This window comes from Harmonia axyridis, chromosome 5 (assembly GCF_914767665.1).
Source record: "Harmonia axyridis chromosome 5, icHarAxyr1.1, whole genome shotgun sequence".
Lineage (NCBI taxonomy): Eukaryota > Metazoa > Arthropoda > Insecta > Coleoptera > Coccinellidae > Harmonia > Harmonia axyridis.
Window position 1 is genome coordinate 38,718,256 of NC_059505.1, and position 23,978 is coordinate 38,742,233.

Genomic DNA, 23,978 nt, shown 5'->3' on the forward strand with positions numbered 1-23,978 from the left:
CTGTCATTTTTTAAGACCCTGTACTATTTCAGCTCTCCCAAATCCTCAAAGGGGTATACAAGATTTGATGTCACACTAGACCTATAGTTGAAATGATTTCAGCAGATGACCAAAAGAGAATATGGAAATTCGTAGAATGAATGAGGAATAATGTTGAAAAAATCGTTCAATTCAAACTCCAACTAAAACTGTATACCCATAGAGAGAAACCAGTGTTTAGCTCATGAATTTCATAGGTAAATTCAGAGCTCTTGATCACTCAAAAAAAATGTTCAAAAATCACTTACTAACTTGAACCCATCTCTCACCCCACAAGAGCAAAAAAACAATTCAAAAACACCGTCATCGACCGAACTCAGACGTTGCGTAAAACATTTCAATAATGTATCCGGCTCTAAGAAACCCCTGGTCTCGGACAAATTGAAGCTGAGTACAACAACGCGCGATAATTACACTCCTCTGAATAGACAAACGCCATCTGAGACGAATTTCCTCAGCGCCCAATAAAGAGAGGCAAGACGCAGCAGTGACAGCCTTAAGAGAGATGACATTTGCAATGGAAATTCGTATAATCAGAGTGAGTGAGCGCCAAAAGTTGCCTCACTACAAAATGTACATATTAATGCGGCCGAGGTAAGGCATTTCCATAATGCCTGTTGTGTATCGTAAGAATAATACAGTGCATTTGTTCGTAGTGGCCTAACAGCCGATGCTAACATCGGCTGATGCCAGGGGAAAAACCCCTAATGCGATGTCGTCTGAGTGGAGCCGGGGCTTGAGGCTTGAAAGCCAGTCGACTGAAAACGAGGATGCTGCCAATAGATTTCCTCATCAAGGACAAGCCAGATGGAGCAAATCGCGTTGTTTGTAGCCACGGGCGCAAAACAGGAGGGGAAGGGGGTTTAGAGAAAGAAAGTCATGGATAATTCAACAAGCCGTTCGATTGCACGCTGGATATATCGAGCGTTCCGATAGCGTGAAAGGGATCGAGAAAGCCCTAGGCTCTTCTGGAAGTAATGTGGTGATGGCGGGTGCTTTCACGTGTTTATTCATTTGTTATCTGCACTTAAAATCTACTCGTATGATTTTCTGGAGAGTAAAAGAATCGAAAAATTCAAAGACTTAGTCAAAAATTGTTCGATTGAATATAAAGGATACAGGGTGTCTTGTGGCCAGGCTCAGATGAAGCCTATTCTGAATCATCACTGAGTCTTAGTCAAGGTTGACACATTTGGCATTATGGTAGAGGTTTTTAAGGGTGTCTGAGATGGGGTAGCGACTGTCATAAGTGTCCGGCAATGGTAGACGAGTTTTCTCAAATTGAGCTCTATAATTTGAAGAATTTAAGGCACTCTTTCAAACATCTTTAATACCTGTTACCTGCCAAAGTTCTCACAACCCAAACTCTATTGTCGTGGGTACCTGTGTGAAGGACATGCTCAGAAAAACTTTCAGATTTTATCAAATTCAACATTTTTGGCCAATTGAAAAGTCCCCGGTCTGATGGCGGTGCCAGTATTAAATCCATATTATTTATAGTTGGTACCAACCTTCGAACCATACGTGTCAAAATTTGACAGCAGTCCGACCATAAGTTTGTGAGATATTGCGTTGTGGGTGAAGCTACTTTTGTTATTTGAAAAAAGATGGACAAAAAAGGATTTCGTGTGCTGAAAAAATATTGATTTTTAAAAGGAAAAAAATACAGTTGAAGCAAAATATTGGCTTGATGAAGAGTTTCCTGGGTCTACACCAGGAAAATCAATCATCATTGAATGGTATGCTGAGTTTAAATTTGGTGAAATGAGCACCGAAGACGGCGAACGCAGTGACCGCCCAAAAGAGGCTTTCGCCGACGAAAAAATCAAAAAAGTTAACAAAATAATTTTGAATGACCGTAAAGTGAAGTTGATCGAGATAGCAGATAATGTGAAGATATCATCTGAACGTGTAAGTCATATCATTTAGGAATATTTGTAGATGAGAAAGCTCAAAATGGGTGTCTTGCCAGCTGACAATCGATCAGAAGCAACAACGTGTTAATGATTTTGAGCAGTGTTTGAAGAAATTTAAGTGCAATAAACCTGAATGTTTGCGTCTATATGTGACAATGGATGAAACATGGCTTCATCATTTCACTCCAGAGTCCAATCGACAGTCAACTGAGTGGACTGCACACGATGAACCGAATCCAAGGCGAGGAAAACACAGCTGTCAGCTGGGAAGGTCATGGCATTAGTATTCTGGGATGCGCAAGATATAATATTCATTGATAACCTCCAAAAGGGCTAGACCATCAACAGCGATCATATAGCGTTATTGGATCGTTTATAGGATGAAATCGTTAAAAAACGGACCCATTAGAAAAAAAAAAGGCTGTTTCATCAAGACAATGCGCCGTGTCACAAATCAATGAAAACAATGACAAAAACATAAATTGGGCTACGAATTGTTTCTTCATCCACCGTATTCGCCATATCTGGCCCATAGCGACTTTTTCCTGTTCTCAGATTTGAAACGAATGCTCGCTGGAAAGAAATTCAGCGCCAATGAAGAAGTAATCACCGAAACTGAGGCCTATTTTGGAGCGAAAGACAAATCGTACTACAAATAAGGTATCGAAAAGTTGGAAGATCGCTATGATCGCTGTATCGCCCTCGAAGGCAATTATGTTGAATAATAAAATCGAATTTCGTCGAAAAAATGTGTAATACTATAGTAGACAAGGTACTTTTCAATTGGCTTGTTATAGAGACTGCTACGAGTTTGATTTTTGAATTATACCCTGCGATACCAACATCTGATATCTCAGAGAGTTGAAAGTACAGGTCTAAGGCCTACAATATGTGGAAGAAGAAGACGGAAAAGATACCAAGGTCTGAGAGAGCCTTCGATATCTCTTTGTGCGGACTTAGGAAGTGGTTTGACCAGATGCAGGTTGGGTGTTTCTACCGAAATATGTTTTCAAAAGTTTCCATATACGATTTACGAAGCAAAGGCAGAAAAGTTAATAACAAGTAAAATCTCATATTCCTCGTCAAGATAGCTCACACCTCGAGTGATAATTCTCGTGAACCCTTGCTCTTTCTTTCGATCACTCCGAGAACCAGAGATTAACCCGACGATTTTCAATTTCATATTTCGCCCACGTCACTGCCTAATTACAGAGAACGAATAAAGACTGACAGAGAGGACGATGGATGAAGGGAGGGGTGGTGAGTTTTCCTTTGAATGGGGTTAATTAGAAAACGGAAAAGCGGCGCCACAAAAGGTACGCATCGCGAAATTACAGCCGTGAGGTAACGAGATCAACCAGAGGTTTATTGTCTCGGCAAGTAATTGATTCCCCTATCTCTCTGTGTTGCGTCGACATCGACTTCCAATTGGAATGTGTTGCTTGCGGGGGTGAGGGGTAGAAAAGAGGAGGTAGGATGATGCGTTTAGCTTCAAGGATTCCCAATTGGTCTTTGTGGGGATTTTCTGGAGATCTTTTGTATGGAGAGGAATTCGAAATAGAGGTTTTATTAGGCCAATTGAAAAGTCCACGGTCTGATGCACAGATGGCGGTGCTAATATTAAATCCATATGTTTTTTAGTTAGTTTCAACCTTCAACCGATACGTGTCGAAATTTGACAGCAGTCCGACCATTAGTTTGTGAGATATTGCGTTGTGAGCGTAGCTACTTTTGTTATTTGAAAAAAGATGGAAAAAAAGAATTTCGTGTATTGATGAAATGAAGCTTTTTGAAGGGAATAAATAGAGTTGAAGCAAAATCTTGGCTTTATGAAGTGTTTCCAGGCTCTTTCCAGGAAAATCAACCATCATTGGTTGGTATGCTGAGTTTAAACGTGGTGGAATGAGCTTTGAAGACGGCTAACGTAGTGGACGACCAAAAGAGGCTGCTACCGACGAAAAAATCAACAAAGTTCACGAAATAAATTTGAATAACCATGAAGTGAAGTTGATCGAGATAGCAGACATTGTGAATATATTATCTGAACGTGTAAATCATATCATTCACGAATATTTGTACATGAGAAAGCTGTGTGCAAAATGGGTGCAGCACGAGTTCACAATCGATCGAAAGTAACAACGTGTTAATGATTATGAGCAGTGTTTGAAGCTGTTTAAGTGCAATAATCCTGAATTTTGCGGCGATATGTGACAATAGCTGAAACAAGGCTCCATAATTTCACTCCGGAGTCCAATCGACCTTCAGCAGAGTGGACTGCACACAAAGTTTATTGTCTCGGCAAGTAATTGATTTTCCCATTTCTGTGTTGCGTCGAGATCGACTTCAAATTGGAATGTGTTGCTTGCGGGGGGTGAAGGGTAAAAAAGAGGAGCACGAGTGATGCGTTGAGCTTCAAGGATTCTCAATTCGTCCTTGTGGGTATCTTCTAAAGGACTTTGGAATGGAGAAGAATTAGAAATAATGGTTTTATAACTTCTGTGAATCAATTAGAAGGAACTAAACTCGTAGAATGTAGACAATTTTAAAATTCCGGATAAACTACCTCCAAGAGCGGGACGCATTTTTCCGTTTTCTATGGGGCTAGCGAAACCAGTGGCTATAATCCATTAGGGAACGAAGACGCGCAATACAACTCCGTTCCCTATGTGGTTAGCGCAACTAATACTCTAGTTTCCGACTCCGATCGCATGCAATCATTCAATTTCAATGATTTCAAAATTTACGTAAGATTTTCTATAGGCACCTACCTAACCCTTAGAAAAGTGAAATAAATTAAAAGTTCTTTCATGGAAATATTGTATCATTCTATTGATTAGTTCGACTATGTAGATCACGAAAATAATATATAATATATATTATATATTATTATTATAATATTCCCGAGGTCGCAACTTCTCCTGGACTAAAGCTACGTCCTTGAAACCTCAGTATGCGTTGGATCGAAACTTGATGTTTGAAAAATGTTTGTATTTGAGGGGTCTGTGACGGATAATTCAGGAGATATATCGGTTTTTGTAGGGAAATTCAATTTTTTCCTAAATTTCGAGTTCAAATACCCTCATAATCATGCGCTCTACGAAGAATCGGTGAGCGGGGCCAGAATTGACAATCTCTGATAAGCCGAATTTCGATCTTACCTAAACATTTTTTTGTCGAAAAATTTTCCTAGAATTTTCCATACCTTACGCTTAGATAATTGAAAGAGAATAAATGTTCCTTCATGAGAATATTGTATCATTTTATTGATTGCTTCGAATATGTAGATCACGAAAATGCTTGCAGTTGAGCGATCCGTACATTATTTCAGAAATTATAGGTAAAAATCTGAAATTTTCGAGAAAAAATTGATGATATTCCTGAGGTAGCAACTTCTCCTGGAAGTGAGCTACGCCCTTGACACTTCAGTATGTTCTGGATCGGAAATTGATGTTTGAAAAACGTTTGTATTTGAAGGGTCTGTGACGAATAATTCAGGAGATATAACGTTTTTGGATGGAAATTAATTTTTTTTCCAAATTTCGAGTTCAAATCTCCTTAAAACAACGCAATACCTTCTTTATGTATCTCTTTCTGGCCAAAATACAAATTCGTTTACGACAGCTTGTTCATTGTAAGTGGTTGACCTACTAATTTTCATGTTATCGACAAAAAATACTCGTAGATAAAGTCTCAATTATTCTAAATGATGGTTATCACTGCCTCGAAACTTATTCCTTGAAAATAATAACTATCACAATAAAAAATATATTATTTGTATATATTGAGCCTACACATTGGCATCCGAAACAACTCTCTGAAAACCGCATCAATTCCATTCAAGATCATTTTACGATTACACCGACGCCACAGAGTGTCACCAAACAACCCTAATCGTCTCTAAAGGACTCTAAAGGAAACCACACACGACGTGATTTACTCACAGCACATACAGGTACATCCAATATCGATCGAAACACCGTTCCCAATAAATGAATGAACGTTGGAATGAATGACAGAGCGGAATTGATGGACCAATAAATCCACTCACTGTTCCCGGATAAGCGGCTTATATCGAGAACACCGCCTCCAAAACTACGACGAGGAATTCCATTACATGCAGATCCACTCTGGCACGTCCTCCCTCCCTCCACGTCTTATTTTCTAATAACAGTCTTCCGGGCTGGGGTTGTCGGAAATATAAAATCGAAAAATGTCGCTTTACAACGGCGCCGATTTTCATAACCGACGCCTTTATCGGTTCGTCAGAGACAGGTGCACGTGTTCTATCTGAGAGTGGATGCTGCCGTCAGGTTGGTCCACGGGCGCCAATCGATCTGGAGCCTGCAGGCCTAACAGGATGCGAAGGCCTTTATTGCTATTATTCGGAATTGGGAGAGACTCGACGATTTGTCTGCTGTCTGATTTTCGGCCGATTTTTTCTAGACGTCCTTCGGGAAATGATGCTATGGAACGTTGATGGAGAAATTGTTTATTGGAATTTTAGGGGTTTGACGCCGCTAATTTTCTGCAGATTTGGGTTGGAATTAGAGAAGTTTCAATTCTGCAATGGTTTATTTGTCTTGGAAGCTGATCCCTTTTGTCGTGGAATTTTTTATTGCCGTTTACCAAACATTTCGACTACTAACTTTCCATTAAGCGTGTTTGTTGGAAAAATCACTGTTGAGGAATTAGAGCATGAATATAGTACATTAGATAATATACTAACTGACAAAGACACTCCTAGAGGGAGCTGCTTGAATTTAAATTAAAATAAAAATTTTTTTGGTATAAAAAAGTATAGCAAAGAGTTTTATCATGTAAACAATTTTTGTTATTCGAATATTGTAGTCGTTTTCTGAAAGTTTTTCCAATTTTACAACAAATCAGCTGTTTCAGGGGATCCAAAGTCTATGTTTAGTTGTTGTTAAAAAGCCTAAAGTACGTGTACGCGGAATTTATCGTCAGCTAAGTGAATTTGAAAGAGGTCGAATTATTGGTGTACAGGAGGCGGGGTTGTCATTTCGAGAAATCGCTAACGGTACGAACAGAAATCCAAATACTGTTATGAGATGTCGTCAAGCGTGGTTTGATAATGCTCAAAATCGAAGAAGAGTAAGCACCGGACGTCGAAGGGGCACAAATGAAGTTCAAGATCGACGTCTAAGACTTACGGCCATTAGAGATCGATTTGCGACAACTCGATCTTTGGCTGATGAGTGGTAAGGAGAACAAGGCCATCCTGTAACTTTCCGAACGGATTACCGCCGGATAAGGACTTTTGGACTGCAGCATTATCGACCCTACTTGTGTTACCTCTGACGGTTTAGCATTGCCGGCAACGATTACAGTGGTGCAGAGAACGTCAACACTGGAATGTGGAATGGCATCAGGTCGTCTTTTCTGATGAATCTCGATTCTCCTTGGGTGCACATGATGGCCGAAGATAAGTTAGACGACATCGGGGAGAAAGACGTGAATCTCAGTTTGATGTTGAGCGTCATATACACCAGACAGTAGGCATTATAGTATGTGGTGCTTTTGCACATGCAAGTAGGTCACCTTTAGTCTTTATTCAAGTTAACATTACAGCGCTGCGCTACCTTCACATCCTAGATCCCCCGATCTTCCACATAGAGCATGTTTGGGATATCATGGTTAGAAGTCTCGGAAATTTACCCCAGCTATCACGGACTTTGGCGGATCTGAGACATGAAGTACAGGTAGCTAGGGATAGTATCCCTCAAGAATAAATACACCATCTCATTGCATCAATTTCGAGACGTATTGGGGAGTGTATAGGTATAGATAATCGCAGTGGAAAAACACATTATCAACAAATTTATTAAAAAAAAAATGTGAACCCTTCGTTTTTTCTCCAAATTTCAATTATTCACGCCTTGCTCTACTGTCTACAATTAACCAAAAAAAATCAAATTCAAAGAGCTCTTTCTGGGTGTTGCACTTAGTATAAACATAAAAACAGTTTTGAGTAGTTCTCGCATAAGAATCATTCTTCATCATGACAACAACAGCTTTTACAGTTTGGATCACTGAAGTGAATTTCTGAGTGGTCTAAACGTTGAATCAGTGGATAATTCAACGTATACTCCTAATTTATTTCTTCTTCTTCCCTCACATAAAGTAATAAATTCCGTGGCAAGGGTTTTTCTACACCGGAATGGGCAATTGATGCCTTCAAAATGCATGTTTTGGAGCAACTTGATTCGGAGTGGAGTGGATATCTTCTTGGAAAATCTTCTGATGAACATAAATCTATTCAAATATCTACAGAGTGTTTTCTAATCCATTCCAAATATCTAAAAGACAACCCTTATACAACTTGGAAGCTAGAATTGTCCTCACATCTCATTCCTTTTCCCAAATCTACACCGCACCAGACATTACCGCCCCAAAAGTCGAACCTAACCGCAATGACAATTCCAAACACCAGTCACGAACCTACCAGAGTTCCCACAAGAAACATCCAACCTCAACCCAGGGAAATGGGTAAGAATTCGCAGCTACATTAATAACCTCGGCAAGGATAAGGGCAAGAAACATCTCGGCCAAGTCGTGAATTCACCTCATATCCCATTTCCGGCAAGAATATTAATTTATAAGATCCCAAAACTCGTCCAGTGACGTTCTAAGATAACATCTTGTACAGGCTTACAGACCGCTAAATGGCTGACCCGCAGGGACAGGATCCCAAACTTGGAGCCGAAGTTGGTTTATGTAACCTTCAGCAGCTGGAAATGCCTCTGGAATGGGAGGAGAGGGAGGGATTTCGTGAGGAGGTTATTGAATGAAGCGGGCCGGTTATACAGTGCGATCGTCGTAAATTGTCGGTAATTAATAGAAATGGAAATTTATCGGATACTCAACCGGCTGTTTGTCAAAACTATTAGTATTGGCGTTCGAGGTCTATTGCGAATTTGGTTGGCTTAATGGTGATTCATTTGGGCTATTTTGAAAATGGGAATTGCTTAAATGATTGCTGTTAATTGGAATAGGCTAAATAACTGCTCACAATGATAATAACACTGATAACTAAAGGGTCGTCCAATAAGATATTTCATTTTGAATAGGCTGCTATCTGGGCAGCTGTCGCTTTTGAAGCTGTCATCTTTTGGCATTTGTTGAGTAAAACTATGCCATCACAAAAAATGGAACGATACACGTTGAAACAACGCAATGAAATTGTCCAAATTAACTAAAAAATGGTGAAAAAACTCATTTTTTTGGGAAAATTCGATTTTATTATACAACATAGTTGCCTTCGAGGGTGCTTCAAAATAGGCCTCAGTTTCGACGATTACTTCTTCATTGGCGCTAAATTTTTTTCCAGCGAGCATTTTTTTGAGGTCTGAGAAGAGGAAAAAGTCGCTGGGGACCAGATCTGGCGAATACGGTGGATGCAGAAGTAATTCGAAGCCCAATTCATGCAATTCTGCCATTGTTTTAATTGATTGATTGACACGGCGCATTGTCTTGATGAAACAGCACCTTTTTTTCTTCGAATGGGGCCGTTTTTTAACGATTTAATCCTTAAAACGATCCAATAACGCTATATAATAATCGCCGTTGATAGTCTGGCTCTTTTGGAGGTAATCAATGAATATTATACCTTGCGCATTCCAGAATACTGATGCCATAACCTTGCCAGATGACTGTTGTGTTTTTCTCGCTTTGGATTCTGTTCATCGTGTGCAGTCCACTCAGCTGACTGTCGATTGGACTCCGGAGTGAAATGATGAAGCCATGTTTCATCCATTGTAACATATTGATCTAAAAATTCAGGTTCATTGCACTTAAAGAGCTTCAAACACTGCTCAGAATCATTAACACGTTGTTGATTCTGATCGATTGTGAGCTTGCACGGCACAGTTTTCTCATGTTCAAATAATCGGGAATGATATAAGATGTACACGTTCAGATGACATCTTCACAAAGTCTGCTATCTCGATCAACTTCACTTTGCGTCATTCGAAATTATTTTGTGAACTTTTCTGATTCTAACGTTTGTGATAGCCTCTTTTGGGCGTCCGCTGCGTTCGCCGTCTTCGGTGCTCATTTCACTACGTTTAAACCTAGCATACCAATCAATGATGATTGATTTTCCTGTTGCAGACCCCGGAAACTCAACCAAGATTTTGCTTCAACTTTATTTTTTCCCTTCAAAAATCAATATTTTATCAGCACACGAAATTATTTTTTTTCCATCTTTGTGTTGGTTATGCCAGTTTTTCTGATATTCATTATTCCTCGCTACGTATTGGGTAAATAATTACCGAAACTTATAGTAATGATAACTTTCAATTCAAATATCCATGCCAAATTTAAATTGAATATATTGTGAACTAAAGGTGCTTTGAGAAAAAAACTCCAACACTCTCTACCTCGAAAACAATGCATTTGAGGGGCCCATGTTTAAGGAACTTTTTTTCTCAAAATTATCCAAGGAATCCTTCATTTCTATTTGCACCTTCAATTCAATGTATATGAAACCATAGAATACAACCTGTCAATTTCTTCTTCTTACCTCATACATTGTGAACTTATCCACTTCATTTGTTGCAGATATTTCCGCAGAGTCAGCCGAAGACGTCATGACCGAAAAAACAGCCTGACCTCGACCTACTATGTGGCCGAAGATGCTGCTCATCCTCTCTCTGCTTTCCTTCGAGAGAGCGTCGGCGAAGTCCCGATGCGGCGGCATCTATACCGACGCGAGGGGCGTAATCCAGACGCCCGGCTTCCCCGGACCCTTCACGACGCCCATCGACTGCGAATGGGTCATAGACGCCCAGCATATGCTGCCGAAAAATACGACTATTATTGTCTATCTGACGCAGTTGTTTGTTTTTGAAGGTGAGGAGGAGGTTGATAGGGGGTAGTTCGGGGAGGTTTTTGGGTGGGGTTTTAGGGGGAAAATGGTCCTTACGCAATCGTTTCATTTTGGGTTTACGAGCCTCGAAGACGTGGTCGGGTTTTATCTGGGTTCGTATGTTATCGGAGCTGTTAATAGTTTTTGTTGTTTCTTAGTTTTATTATATTGACGGAAAAGTGTCCTGGGTAGGAGTTCATGACTAAGGAAATGACGAGATATAAAGAATCAGTTCAAATTTTCCGTCAAGTATATCAGAAACTAAAAAAAATAGAAAACAACAACAGAAACTATAATGGTCAAATGAGTCTATTTGATGGAGGCAATCTCATATAAATAACGACTATGAAATTATTTTGGCAAAACTTTCACCTTATATACTTTTTGTCTCAAAATGACATTGAACTGACAAAATATTACAATTAACCAATAGAAAAAGAAATCCCAAACTGTACGATTGAGAAAGCGGCTAATGAATTGAATCAATAAATCAACATGAAAGTAGATGTAGGTTTAGAAATTTTTTATTTTTCAATACAATTTTCCTTCATCAGTTTCACATAGTCCGAAAAACTAACTGAATTCACAAACTTGTAATTAACAGGCCAATCGAAAAGTCCCCTGTCTACCATAGTGAAACAAATTCTTTTGTCAGAATTCGATTTAATTGTTCAATATAGTTGCCCAACAATAAGAGCTATAGATCTCCTTATTACTCTTCTGTGAAATGGATATACAAATTATTAATTCATAATTGAAATGACAATTTTCGAGGATTTTATTTGTTTTTTTGTGTCATGGAGACTCCCTTGTCGCAATTTTGTCTTAATTTCGATATTTTTATAACAAAAAATTCAAATAAGAGAATGGTATGAAAAGAAAGTTTTCAAAATTCTGAATTCCAATTCAACTGATAAAATACAAGAATTTCTCATTTACTATTGATTTCTTTAGTTGAGGCTTCATTGCAGTCGGATCATAATTAAATCTTTCTGAGATTTATCGGAATTTGCAGAATTTCATTACCTATTGAAATCGTTTCAGTTGATATGCAAACTATCGTAACTCTGAATTATTATTAAATATTCGAATCAATTAGGATCGAAATGAAAATTATAACGCTATAATATTCGGATATTCAACTTCATGTCGATAATACTCTGTTAGGTCCTTGCATTCAAAATCAGACTCGAATAGATGAATTTTTAAAAAAATAACATAACATAATATCGATGTCATTCGATATCCAGAATCCTCGAAATTATATATTGAAATACCGAAACTACGGATGGGATATGATAGCATATCGTTTTTCATCAGATATATTCGATATGAATTCATTAGAATGGGGTATGTTTTCATTTCATAACAAAAAACGGATTTAGTTTAGCGTTATTTTGTATCGAGTTATGAAAACTGACTGATTTATGTATTCAGTCATAATTAAAAAAAAATGAATTATTGAAACTGTTGGCTCTTCAATTGTATTCCTTGATAATAAACTTTCAATGGTTGATGATAAACTCTTATAGAAAATGTTGCTCCACTAGTGTCATCGGTTGTTTCACGTAGTTTGGCGCGCTTGAAGTTTGTTTTCTGAATTTCTGATATATGTTGGTAATTATTTCAATATATTGGGAGTTAATATGAAACATTGATTCACTATGGGACATAAGAAGTGCGTTTTTTGTAGAGAAACTCGCGAATTGAGTGAAATATCATATCACTGATATGTTTTCATTTTCGCGCGCTTCACGTCAAATTTGATAGTTCATGTTGGGGACAAAATTTGCTTACTGAAAACGTCATATGCTCCCTCTATCTATGTTTATTACTCTGAGGTCAGGATCAATTTATTTCATTCGAAGTGTCTTATATATCAATTACTCAGTTATCGTTGTAATCTTAAAATTGCCCATGAATGATATTCTTGATATTTTTCAATCCCAAGAGAGGTTTCTGTTGTTCCAATTCCACGGGAGGTTCGAGAATCCCGACACAATTCTCGCCAATAAATCTAATTCTAAAACTCAAACTAAACTAGTAATGGCTGAAATCTAAACCAAGCTACGTATCTCCCTTGATGTCTCGATCATTATCAAAATCTCTCAGAAAATTATCTCTGATTCTTCAACTAAATACGCGCATCCGTTGGCGCTTCATCGGCGACCAATAGCATACGATCAATTGACAAATTACCGCGTCTTTGAAAATTCCAGTAGCGTAACATGAATTGAAGCGTGCGAAATCGTTTCATCGTTTAAACCATCTCAAACGTTCCTTTTTCAGGCCTGAAATTCACCGAGTACCAAGTCTACGACGACGGCTTCCAGTTCAACGGCCGCGACCTCCTGGTGGTGAACGAGACGACCGTCGTCAGCGAGAGGACGGTCCAGACCAACCAGAGCTACCTGGTGATCAGCCTCAAGCTGTCGTCGATGGAGGGCGCGCATCTGAGAGTGCTCGATCATCTCCTGGACGTGTACGGTTTCAACATCACCTACGAGATGAGCGAGGACCTTGTTCCGAGGCTGGACCGGTGCAACATGATGGATTGCGGCTTCAATGGCGACTGCCACGACGATTACACGTGAGTATGGCCAGATTTCCGGACTGGGATTAGTACGGCCAGCAGATTTGAGTCGAGGCTGTCTGGATGGTGTGATTGAGGGCTTTGGGTGTCAGGGGAGCTTAGTTCGGAGATTATCGAGATGTTGGGGTTCGGGTTACGGTCGTGAATTGCATCCTGGGGAGGTTTTTTCATAGGAAAGATATGGGGTTGTGTGTGCAACCTAATATACTTAACGAAACAGGAATTGCTGGTCAGTTCAGGGTGAAATAGAATTAGAACAGAGGCTCTTTGAATAATGAGGTATTTGTAGTTTTGGTTCATGTTCACTCGGAAGTCGAAGGAAACAAAGAGTCCAATACACTTGTCAGGAAGAAATCACGTGCACCTTTCACAGACCCGGAACCTTTCTGTAGTAGGTATAAGAAACTGCTCCTTCAAGAAACTGAAACCAAATTCCATAGAAAAATCTTCCAGAGATGAATTCCATAACTTCAATACTGCTACATCCAAAAAGTATCTGGATCCCTGTTAAAATTATACAGCAATCACTTTTTAATTAAACCAAATTTATTTTCCTGGTGCACCTATTGACCGTTTTTCTCGATAGAGCAGAGTATAAATCAAGGTCTAAAGATTAGACTGGTTGCCTCGTAACTTTCAATGGGGATACCCATGCCACGAAAGGTTGACGCTGATTTGTCTAAGCTATAGAACTTGGCCAATGGCGAAATGGATACCGGATGAATTACCCACCCTCTTGTACCTAAGTTACGAGGAAACCTGTGTAATATGTAGACCTTGAGTTTAAATAACATTTATTTAGCCGTTTATGTACGAGCACAGTATTTTTACCATCAATAAAAATTATTTTATCGATATATGAAAATAGTTTTTACCCATTTCCAAACAAAATCGAATTTAGCGTCACTGAACCTTCAATATTTTGATTTAGACTCAACATTTCGTTCCGAAAATTTGACACGCATCTTTTCAAACTTGGCACTAACGAGAAACAAGTGCTATGGCACCGGCGGTACCCGTTATGTGCCAGATTTGGCACTTACTGAGTGTTAATTGGCTATTTGGTGGTTGTTTGGTCTTCCTTCCGACGTTAACTGATTATGATACATTTTGATGCACTGTTATTTTTCAGGACTTTCCGATGTTCCTGCTATGGCAATTTCACTGGCAGCCATTGTTCAGAGGGTCCTCAGTCATTGTGTCAAGGCAACAAAGGACCAATCTGCCAAAATGGAGGAACTTGTCGGTGAGTTCAAAATATTAATTCATGTAAGGTTAACAAAAATGAATATTAATGGCTTTGACTTGCAAATTCTCATCAGATAAATGTAATCGACCATCAATCATGATATAAATAGCTGCAGCTCCATTTTCTATCAGCAGGTATAAAATAGCTTGACATCATTAATACCTATGCCTTACATATGGTATACTGATGGATCAAAATAAGAAAAAGTCACAGGTATTGGGAAATATGGACCTAAAACGAGGATTCCTAGATCCCTGGGAAGTTTTTCCTCTATCCTGCAAACCAAGTCACTAGCTGTCTATACTTGAGCCCTACTGTGTCCTAAAAGAAACCTCAAAAGGGTGCAGATTTACACCACAACGGACAGCCAGGCCACACTGAGGTCCCTAGAATCATAAAGTCAGGTGTAATACCATAAAGAAGCTGACCATAGGCAATAAAGTAACTCTATTATGGGTGAAGTGGCATTGTGGTATTGAAGGAAATGAAAAAGCCGATGAACTTGCAAAAGCGCATAAAAGTTGACACTGAGTCCTTCTGTGGGCTTGGAAAATACCAATATACAGGTTGGCCATTTGAAAACGAAACAGACGAGATTACAGACGAAATAAAGTTTTTCGATAGAAATGCTCGGACAGGTCGATTTCTGTTTCGAGGGGGACAACTTAAGATGTAGGTTACGGACGCATAGCGCTTCAACCCTTGCTGCTACAACCCCCACTCCCAATTTTTGAATAGGGAAGATGGGGTGAGTGATAACTCAATTTAAAGGTATTTTTATACTGATTTCAGCACAGTAATTGTTTTTTCATTTTACGCATTAGTTCTCGAAATAGTCATGGTTGTTTTGAAGCTCAAAATGACGATTTTTCACAAAACACTGCAAGTGCCATGAAAACACCATTTCATTTTCAAATACTCAGTTGAGAATATTTCGAGAACTAATGCATAAAATGAAAAAACAATTACTGTGCTGAAATGAGTATAAAAATACCTTTCAAATGAGGTATCACTCACCCCATCTTTCCTATTCAAAATTTGGGGGGTGAGGGTTGTAGTAGCAAGGGTTGAAGTGCTATGCGTCCGTAACCTACATCTTAAGTTGTCCCCCTCGAAACAGAAATCGACCTGTCCGTATATTTCTATCGAAAAACTTTATTTCGTCTGTAATCTCGTCTGTTTCGTTTTCAAATGGCCACCCTGTATAACAGCGGTCCAACAATGGAAGAGGGACAATAGGAAAGCCCTCTGGAGGAATACTCCGGATCTTGCTCAGGCAAAGAAATTTGTGGTGCTTTCACCGACCTATACCAGAAAGCTCTTGAAGCTATCACGAGCTGAGCTTCCGGTAATGGTGGGATTGCTGACAGGACACAGACGGTGAAAATACCGTTTGTACCGCATGGGTAAGTCAGCAGATGATATTTGCAGGCTCTGTGGAAAGGAGGTAGAAACAGCCGAACACCTAGTGTTCAAATACCCGGAGCTGACTGGCCTAAAACCACTCATATGGAAAAGTCAGTTCTGGATACTCACGAAGTAATAACCAAGGCTCCTAAGGATGTCGTCGGTTTCATTAACAGCATCGATAGCCTCCCTGGGTTCGTATGAATAGGTAAGGTTAAGAGAAAAAGATAAAATTGGTCGCAGTTCCCGGAAGGCTAACAGATTCAGTGAAATAATAATTATAATACGTGTATGCCTGCAGTATCAAAATATCTCTACATGTTCAACACTTCTCAATGGTAGGAATCAATGGTGCATCAATAAGAGCAAAAGATTTAAAAACTTCAGTTACGATAATTGATCCCATTAGGACGAAAGTAATTGCCATATAGCCTTCGAAATATTGGGTGTAATATGAGAGTTTGGATCAGATGCCGCCATCTCCCAATTTGATGACCACAATTTACATACATGCTTTCGTAATTTGACTCTGTTGGTTAACAAAGGTGATCATCCAAATATAAATGATCGCTTTTCCACGATCCAACGTCCAGTGGCGTAACCCAGCCGTGGTATGAGTGACTCTCAACCGAAATCCGAAATTTTTGTCCCGCTCAAAAAAAAATCTTTCAGATTCCAACAAAGAACGTTCCGTCTGTAACTCCTTACCCCAATACCCCTTAACAACGAGGAGAATAAATGCCAGGACCTCGTTATTCCTCAGACACGAAGCAACAATGGGAAAAAACGAGCGTGCCAATAGAAATCCGAGTCCGGGTATCAGACAGCAGAGCGTAGAAGGTCGTATGGAAATCTTTGCCAGTAGGAGTCTGCAGAAGCGGAGCAGTCGTAACGAAACAAAGCGTATATGCTGCTCGTAGATAAAAGATACGTTATTAGGGTAATGGCGAACTGGGACAGAATAACAAACTGAACATATAGACACTTTGGATTTTGGACGGAAGATAATGGTGTTCAACTGCGTTAGCGTAACCCATTTTGGGAGGGGACGTAGTTCAGAGTGATATTTTGAACGACGTGAGGGTCAGATAACTCTTTGGTATCTGAAAAGTCGGAAATGTATCTTGAAAGTGATTATAATAGGACTTCCGACCTTTAAGTCTTTTTGTATTATGGAAATTAGAATAACATTGAAGCCGTTTATTATTGATTATTATGAATCCGTCTCAAGGATGCCGTGGAAACGTGGAGTCATGCTCTACTGAATCTTCTGTTGAATATTCCTCTCATACATATAATTTCTCATAACATAACAGGAATGTAATTATCGTAAAACCACAACGGTAATTGCACTGCAGAGCAGAATTTGCATCCCGAAAACATCTTGTTGTCAATAGCAGCACAAAGACAAAAGAACTTCAAAAACTGAAGAATTTCGAGTTTTGGTGAATTTTGAGTGGTAAGATCCCTAGGACATCGATAATTGTATAGATTATTAAATTTTTACAGAGTTTTCTCACATTTCGAGTATAGTTTTTTTTTCAAACTTTGAGGTTTCAGAAAAATCAGTGGGCGGTGTAAGGATTGACGATCTCTCATTAACCCAATTTCGTACTTACCAGAAAATTCGCAATACTTTACCTTGAAAAAATTTATTTAAGTTCCATCTCGCGTACTTTTCACCATTCTTTCAATCAATATGATCACGTAGATCACGTAAATGCCTGCAGTTTAGCGATGATTCCATAATTTCTGAAATTATAGATCATAACTTGAAAAAAATATTTGATAATTTTCTCGAAATTGCCACCTATATTGTATTATACAATAGTTGTATTAATAAATTTGTTCATATACTTTACCTCCACTTGATGCAAGATAAGCACTTGAAATCGCATCATGTTTTGAAATAAGGCTGAACTTCAAAAAACGTTATCATTCGAGGGGTCTGTGACGAATATTTCAGGAGATTTAACGATTTTTGTATAGAGATTCAATTATTACTAATTTTTTTCCAATATTTCAAGGTCGAATATTTCTGAAACTGTTAGTTCTGCGAAAAATCGGTTAACGGTGTAAGCATTCACTATGCTTAATTACCCGAAATTGGACCTAATCCGAACATTTTTATATAGAAAAATTTTTGATATTCGACCCTTAAAAAATTCGAAAAAAATTAAAAATCTCCCAATGGAAATTTATTACCTTTTCATCGATTGATCAAATTACGTGGATTTCGAAAAGGCTTACAGTCTGGAAATCAGTCCATTATTTCAGAAATTAGAGGTCATAAACTGAAATTTCCAAACAAAAATTTGAAAATTTTATCGACGCTGCCATTTCTTCTGGACGCAAGATACGGACTTAAATACTAATTATGTTGTAGATCAGAGCTCGATCTTCAAAAAACGTTTTCATTCGAGGGGTATATGACGAATATTTCAGGAGATATAACGATTTTTGTATAGAGATTCAATTTTCACTGATTTTTTCCAAAACTCCAAAGTCAAATATTTCTCAAACTGTGAGTTCTACGAAAAATTGGTTAGCGATGTTTGCATTCACTATGCCTAATTAACCGAAATTAGACCTCATTCGAAAATTGTTCGAATAGGTAAAAAATTTTCAATAGAATCTATCGAAGAAAATATAGTGGAAGATGAAACAAAAACTAACAAATCGACAGTTTCGAGGTTCAATATCTATAAGTTCAGTTGTAAGATCTCATAAATGAAAGATGAACTGGGACATATTAACAAATTGGACATATGTAGAGAAACTTCGGTCTTTAGATAGAGGATAATGATGTTCATTTGCTTTGGCGTAACTAAATTAGGAGAAACACGAGTTTCGCACATTATTCTGAACAGCACTGGGACCGAACAGCTCTTGTATTTTCTGAAAGTCTGGATCTCCATGGGTTCAAGGATTAACCGATAATTTTCGGCCACAAGAGACGGAAATGATGCTCCATGTTTCCCAAATACGTAATTATGTCGGTTTTTCGATGAACTCCCCGAAGGAAGAACATTCTCGATAGTTTCTGTCATTCTGTAAAGTGTACTCAAAGACTTTCGAAATTTCAACTTTATTTTCTATTTTCAATTTGCGAATGGAAAAAAAAGTTAACGTTTCGTTTTTCGCGAAAGAATCGATGATATGTTGAATGTACAAAAGTCTGATTCATCTTCAAAATATTCGTGAAAAAAAAACTACGAAAAATCAAAAAACAAAATTTTGTGAAAAAAATTATCGACCATCGTACAGTGCTTCGTGAAGAGAAAGAAGATGAAGTGAATGTACAACTTCGTACACCGTACAAAGTTTGTTCATCGCAGGACCGCCAGAGAGGAAATGAATGGGTACCAAACTTCGCCTGATACGCGGAAAGCCACATGGTGGTAATCCCTCTTAATTATGAAAGTTCTAGGCGAAACACCTAAAACTTTCTCAAGAGCAGAAAGTCATGCTGCAATTCACGTAGTACATACAAAAATTAAAAAAAAAAACCGAAATTGAGTTCCCAAACTCAGGAATCCTGTCCCGCGTCTGGATATAAAATCAGAGTTCAAAGACTTGTCTCCCCCTTCTTCATGATTTAAATCACCGAGATCAAGTCGGTTTGGAAAAAGCCCGACCACGTGGCGTTTTAATGCGAAAATATTCGGGCAATAAAGCGACACAAAGGCCGACAAAAACGGGTCGAAAATTCGATTCCGGCCGGGTCGAGTACTCGAAAAACTTTTTTAATGAATAAAGTTCAGAGTTCGTAATATTTTTCAGTGTATTCATTTTCCATTAGTCTCGGTGATGAATTCCTTTGAGTCCCTCTCTATCCGAGCTGGAATAACTTTCAATCAGGACGTGGACAGTGTAGGCGAGCCCTAGTCTCGTTTTTTTTTTATGATCGAGCCGCGATGGATGGAATGGATTTCGTCCCACTCCCCAGGTTGAATTTCAGATTTCATATAGATTGAATTTCCCGTGTTCGGGTGTCGATAGCAGATGCTTTTCCGGATTTTAGAAGCTTTCAGGATGAAAATACGAACATCAGTCGATTGCAATTTTTACGAGCGCTGTCGAACCGTTTATCGAGGTGCTTCAGTTGTAATTAGCCCGACTCAAGGTCACTCTGGCATGCGTAGCGAAGCACTCTACTCGGTTCTCCTTCACAGAAACGTACGGACTTCGACATAACAACTAACTCTTCAAATTTTATTGGTTACAGTAGTCAATTTCGAACGTTCTTCTCTCAGGAAGTGTTCTAGTACATATAAAGGGTGTTTTTTCAGAGCTATAGAACTTCAAATTGCAAAAAAACAACAATGGATTATTCGATTGACATGAATTTTATTTATCCGCAAGATAATCTTGTGGCATTACATTTTAAATATGATTTCTGGCATATGACCGCCACGGCTGGCTCGAATGTAGTTCAATCTGGACGTCCAATTTTCGATGACTTTTCCAACATTTGTGGCTTAGACCAATGACTTTACATAACCCCACAGAAAGTAGTCTAGCGGTGTTAAATCACAAGATCTTGGAGGCCAATTCACAGGTCCAAAACGTGAAATTAGGCGGTCACCAAACGTGTCTTTCAATAAATCAATTGTGGCACGAGCTGTGTGACATGTTGCGCCGTCTTGCTGGAACCACAGCTCCTGGACATCATGGTAGTTCAATTCAGGAATGAAAAAGTTAATAATCATGGCTCTATACCGATCACCATTGACTGTAACGTTCTGGCCATCATCGTTTTTGAAGAAGTACGGACCAATGATTCCACCAGCCCATAAAGTGTACCAAACAGTCAGTTTTTCTGGATGTAACGGTGGTTCGACATACACTTGAGGATAAGCTCTACTTCAAATGCGGCAGTTTTGTTTGTTGACGTAGCCATTCAACCAGAAGTGCGCTTCATCGCTAAACAAAAGTGCGCGATACGTATTCCGCACAGAACCATTGTTTTCGAGATAAAATTGCACTATTTGAAAGCGTTGTTCAAGCGTGAGTCTATTCGTGACTGTTGAATCAGTCGCCATCTTGAACAGTTATGCCAACTTAAAGTTATATACCTCGAAAAAAACACCCGTTACTACTACAATTATCTTCGAGATCCAATCGAAAAAGTTTTATGTCATTATAGATCAGATACGTTTTCGCTGAAACTGTATCTTACGTAAAATATCCATTTGAGACGATTTCTCGCATTTGTTTTTACCGCCGCTGAAGTTAAGAAGCTGCTCCGGCAGTATTAAGTGGAAGAATATGGTAATAAAATCCTCGAAGCTCTGCTAGTTGCAATAGAACATTACCTGCTTCCCAAGAAACATAGAGTGGCCGCGTTTCTTTGAAATAACACTTTCAAAACGCTATCAGCGACTGGTCTTTTCAGCACTCTATACTACTATATAGTAAGATAGTTGTTCACTTTGAAGCAATGGATTTTCCTATTCGTACAGATGTGATCATGAAATAAATAGAAATTTTACACTTAGGTTTATAATTTTCTCTTTCAAGGCAAAATATCCGACACGTTGAACAAACGTAATATGAAGATCAATTGAGATAATCGAAGACTGTCTTTATTAGTGGTATTCGAAATAGCAAATACGAATGAAATAGGAGTTTTAACTTTGCAGTAGAGATATTATATTCAGCATAATAATCGTAGAAATATATATCTTAAATTTAAAATTATGTTTGAAGAAGTTTTCTAAATCTAGTTTTTTCATCAGCTTTCTTGATTTTTTGCCTTCGAAATTTAATTATCTCTTTCGTGTTAACGACCTAGGGGAATCAATGGGCGATAGCAACCAATTATGCTAGAGAAGAATTTGGTGAATTAATAATAAAGGGTGTTATTTTAGAGCCATAGAACTTTAAATTGAAATAAAACAACGATGGATTATTCGATTGACATGAATTTCATTTATCCGCAGGAAAACCTTGTGGCATTAGCTTTTAAATATGATTTCTGGTATATGACCGCCACGGCTGGCTCACATGTAGTCCCATCTGGACGTCTAATTTTCGATGACTTTTCCAACATTTGTGGCTGTATATCGGCAATAATCGGCGAATGTTGTCTTCCAAATGGTCAAGGGTTTGTGGGTTATCCGCATAGACCGATGACTTTACATAGTTCAACAGAAAGTAGTCTAGCGGTGTTAAATCACAAGATCTTGGAGGCCAATTCACAGGTCCAAAACGTGAAATTAGACGGTCACCAAACGTGTCTTTCAATAAATCGATTGTGGCACGAGCTGTGTGACATTATGCGCCGTCTTGTTGGAACCACAGCTCCTGGACATCATGGTTGTTCAATTCAGGAATGAAAAATTTAGTAATCTTGGCTCTATACCGATCACCATTGACTGTAACGTTCTGGTCATCATCGTTTTTGAAGAAGAAAGGACCAATGATTCCTCCAGCCCATAAAGCGCACCAAACAGTCAGTTTTTCTGGATGTAACGGTGTTTCGACATACACTTGAGGATTAGCTTCACTCCAAATGCGGCAGTTTTGTTTGTTGACGTAGCCATTCAACCAGAAGTGCGCTTCATCGCTAAACAAAATTCGCTTATGAAAATCGGGAACAACGGCAATCTCATTTTGCACTGTTTGAAAGCATTGTTCAAGCATGAGTTCATTCATGATGAATAGCCAAACCAAACTGAGAATAAATCACTTGACAGCTGTTAAATCGGTCGCCACCTTGAACAGTAATGCTAACTTAAAGTTATATACCTCGAAACAAAACACCCAACAGAATACATTCTTCTGAAAAAAAAAATTTAATTGGCGGTCGGATTTTCTGATTATTCTATACATTCTAAAATACAAACTGTAAAAATCTCAGAACACATTTTTTCTGGTGAATTGGCCATGGGAAATTTTATGAGGAAGAGATGGTGCTGCAACCATAATCGTGGAGGTCATTTGACTGATATCGTTTTCCTTTTTTAATGGAATATCTTTCTCATCACAATGAAATAAACATTCATGAATTCCTCTTGGAATATACAAGTTTTTTCAATATCAGAATGGAATCTCTTATTGGAGTTCAGTTCAGAATTCAAATTATTTTTAATTCGTTTCGCATTGCACTTTTCACGCTTCTTTCATAACGAACAAGTAACTTTGTTACAAGTAGTAAATATTGTGATTCCAGTCCTCTCTTTCCATTTCAATTTTCCTCCTTCTCCCAACATCATAAAATCCCATTCGACCTCGAAAAAAATTCAAATTGAACTCTCTACGACTTCCAAACGCGCAGAACACGATGAAACATGCATGTATAGAAATTCTCCCAGGGAAAACTCATAAAGGGCGCTTTGTATACGCCTACAACATCGATATTGTTCGTTCATGATCCCGCAAATGCATCGATGAAAAGCATTTTCCTGGAGAAATTTCCAGGAACGCTTGCTTTGATTCCAAACATCCTTCCTAGAGCTGTTAATTAAGGGGAAAGTTCGGCCTTTTGCCTGTTACGTCGACCCAAAACAACAAAAACTATCCGGATTCGGGAAAGAGCAAATATTTACCTACAGGCCAGGTAATATCCTGTGATTGGTTTCCGTTGATGAGGTCGTGAAGTTGAAAACTGCAGGTATCGGTATTTAGATTTTGAGGTTTTCGGTGAATAAATCGTTGGAATCTCCGATTGAGGAATTCGATGAATTCACGAATTCAATTCAAGAATTCTTCGTTACATTCGGCAAACTGAAACTTTGAATGAATGTTCAAAAACTTGAAGTTATATGTGATCGTTGAAGGTCCCATGATTTTTGCCACATTAGGGCTAGCAAAACGTTTCTTTACGTGTCCAGAGCATCCTTGAGACGGGCTTATAATAATACTACCAGAGTCCAGGAGACG

General features: G+C 38.6%; 1 protein-coding gene across 1 annotated transcript in view; it reads left to right on the forward strand.

Moving 5' to 3' along the window:
- The window catches only part of LOC123680742, a 257,482-nt gene that overhangs the window by 12,807 nt on the left and 220,697 nt on the right, over positions 1-23,978 (forward strand). The window contains exons 2-4 of the mRNA XM_045618792.1: positions 10,536-10,826; positions 13,132-13,432; positions 14,568-14,681. Of these exons, the coding sequence (XP_045474748.1) occupies positions 10,598-10,826; positions 13,132-13,432; positions 14,568-14,681 (644 nt within the window). The 5' untranslated portion in view covers positions 10,536-10,597. The remainder of the gene's footprint in view (positions 1-10,535; positions 10,827-13,131; positions 13,433-14,567; positions 14,682-23,978) is intronic.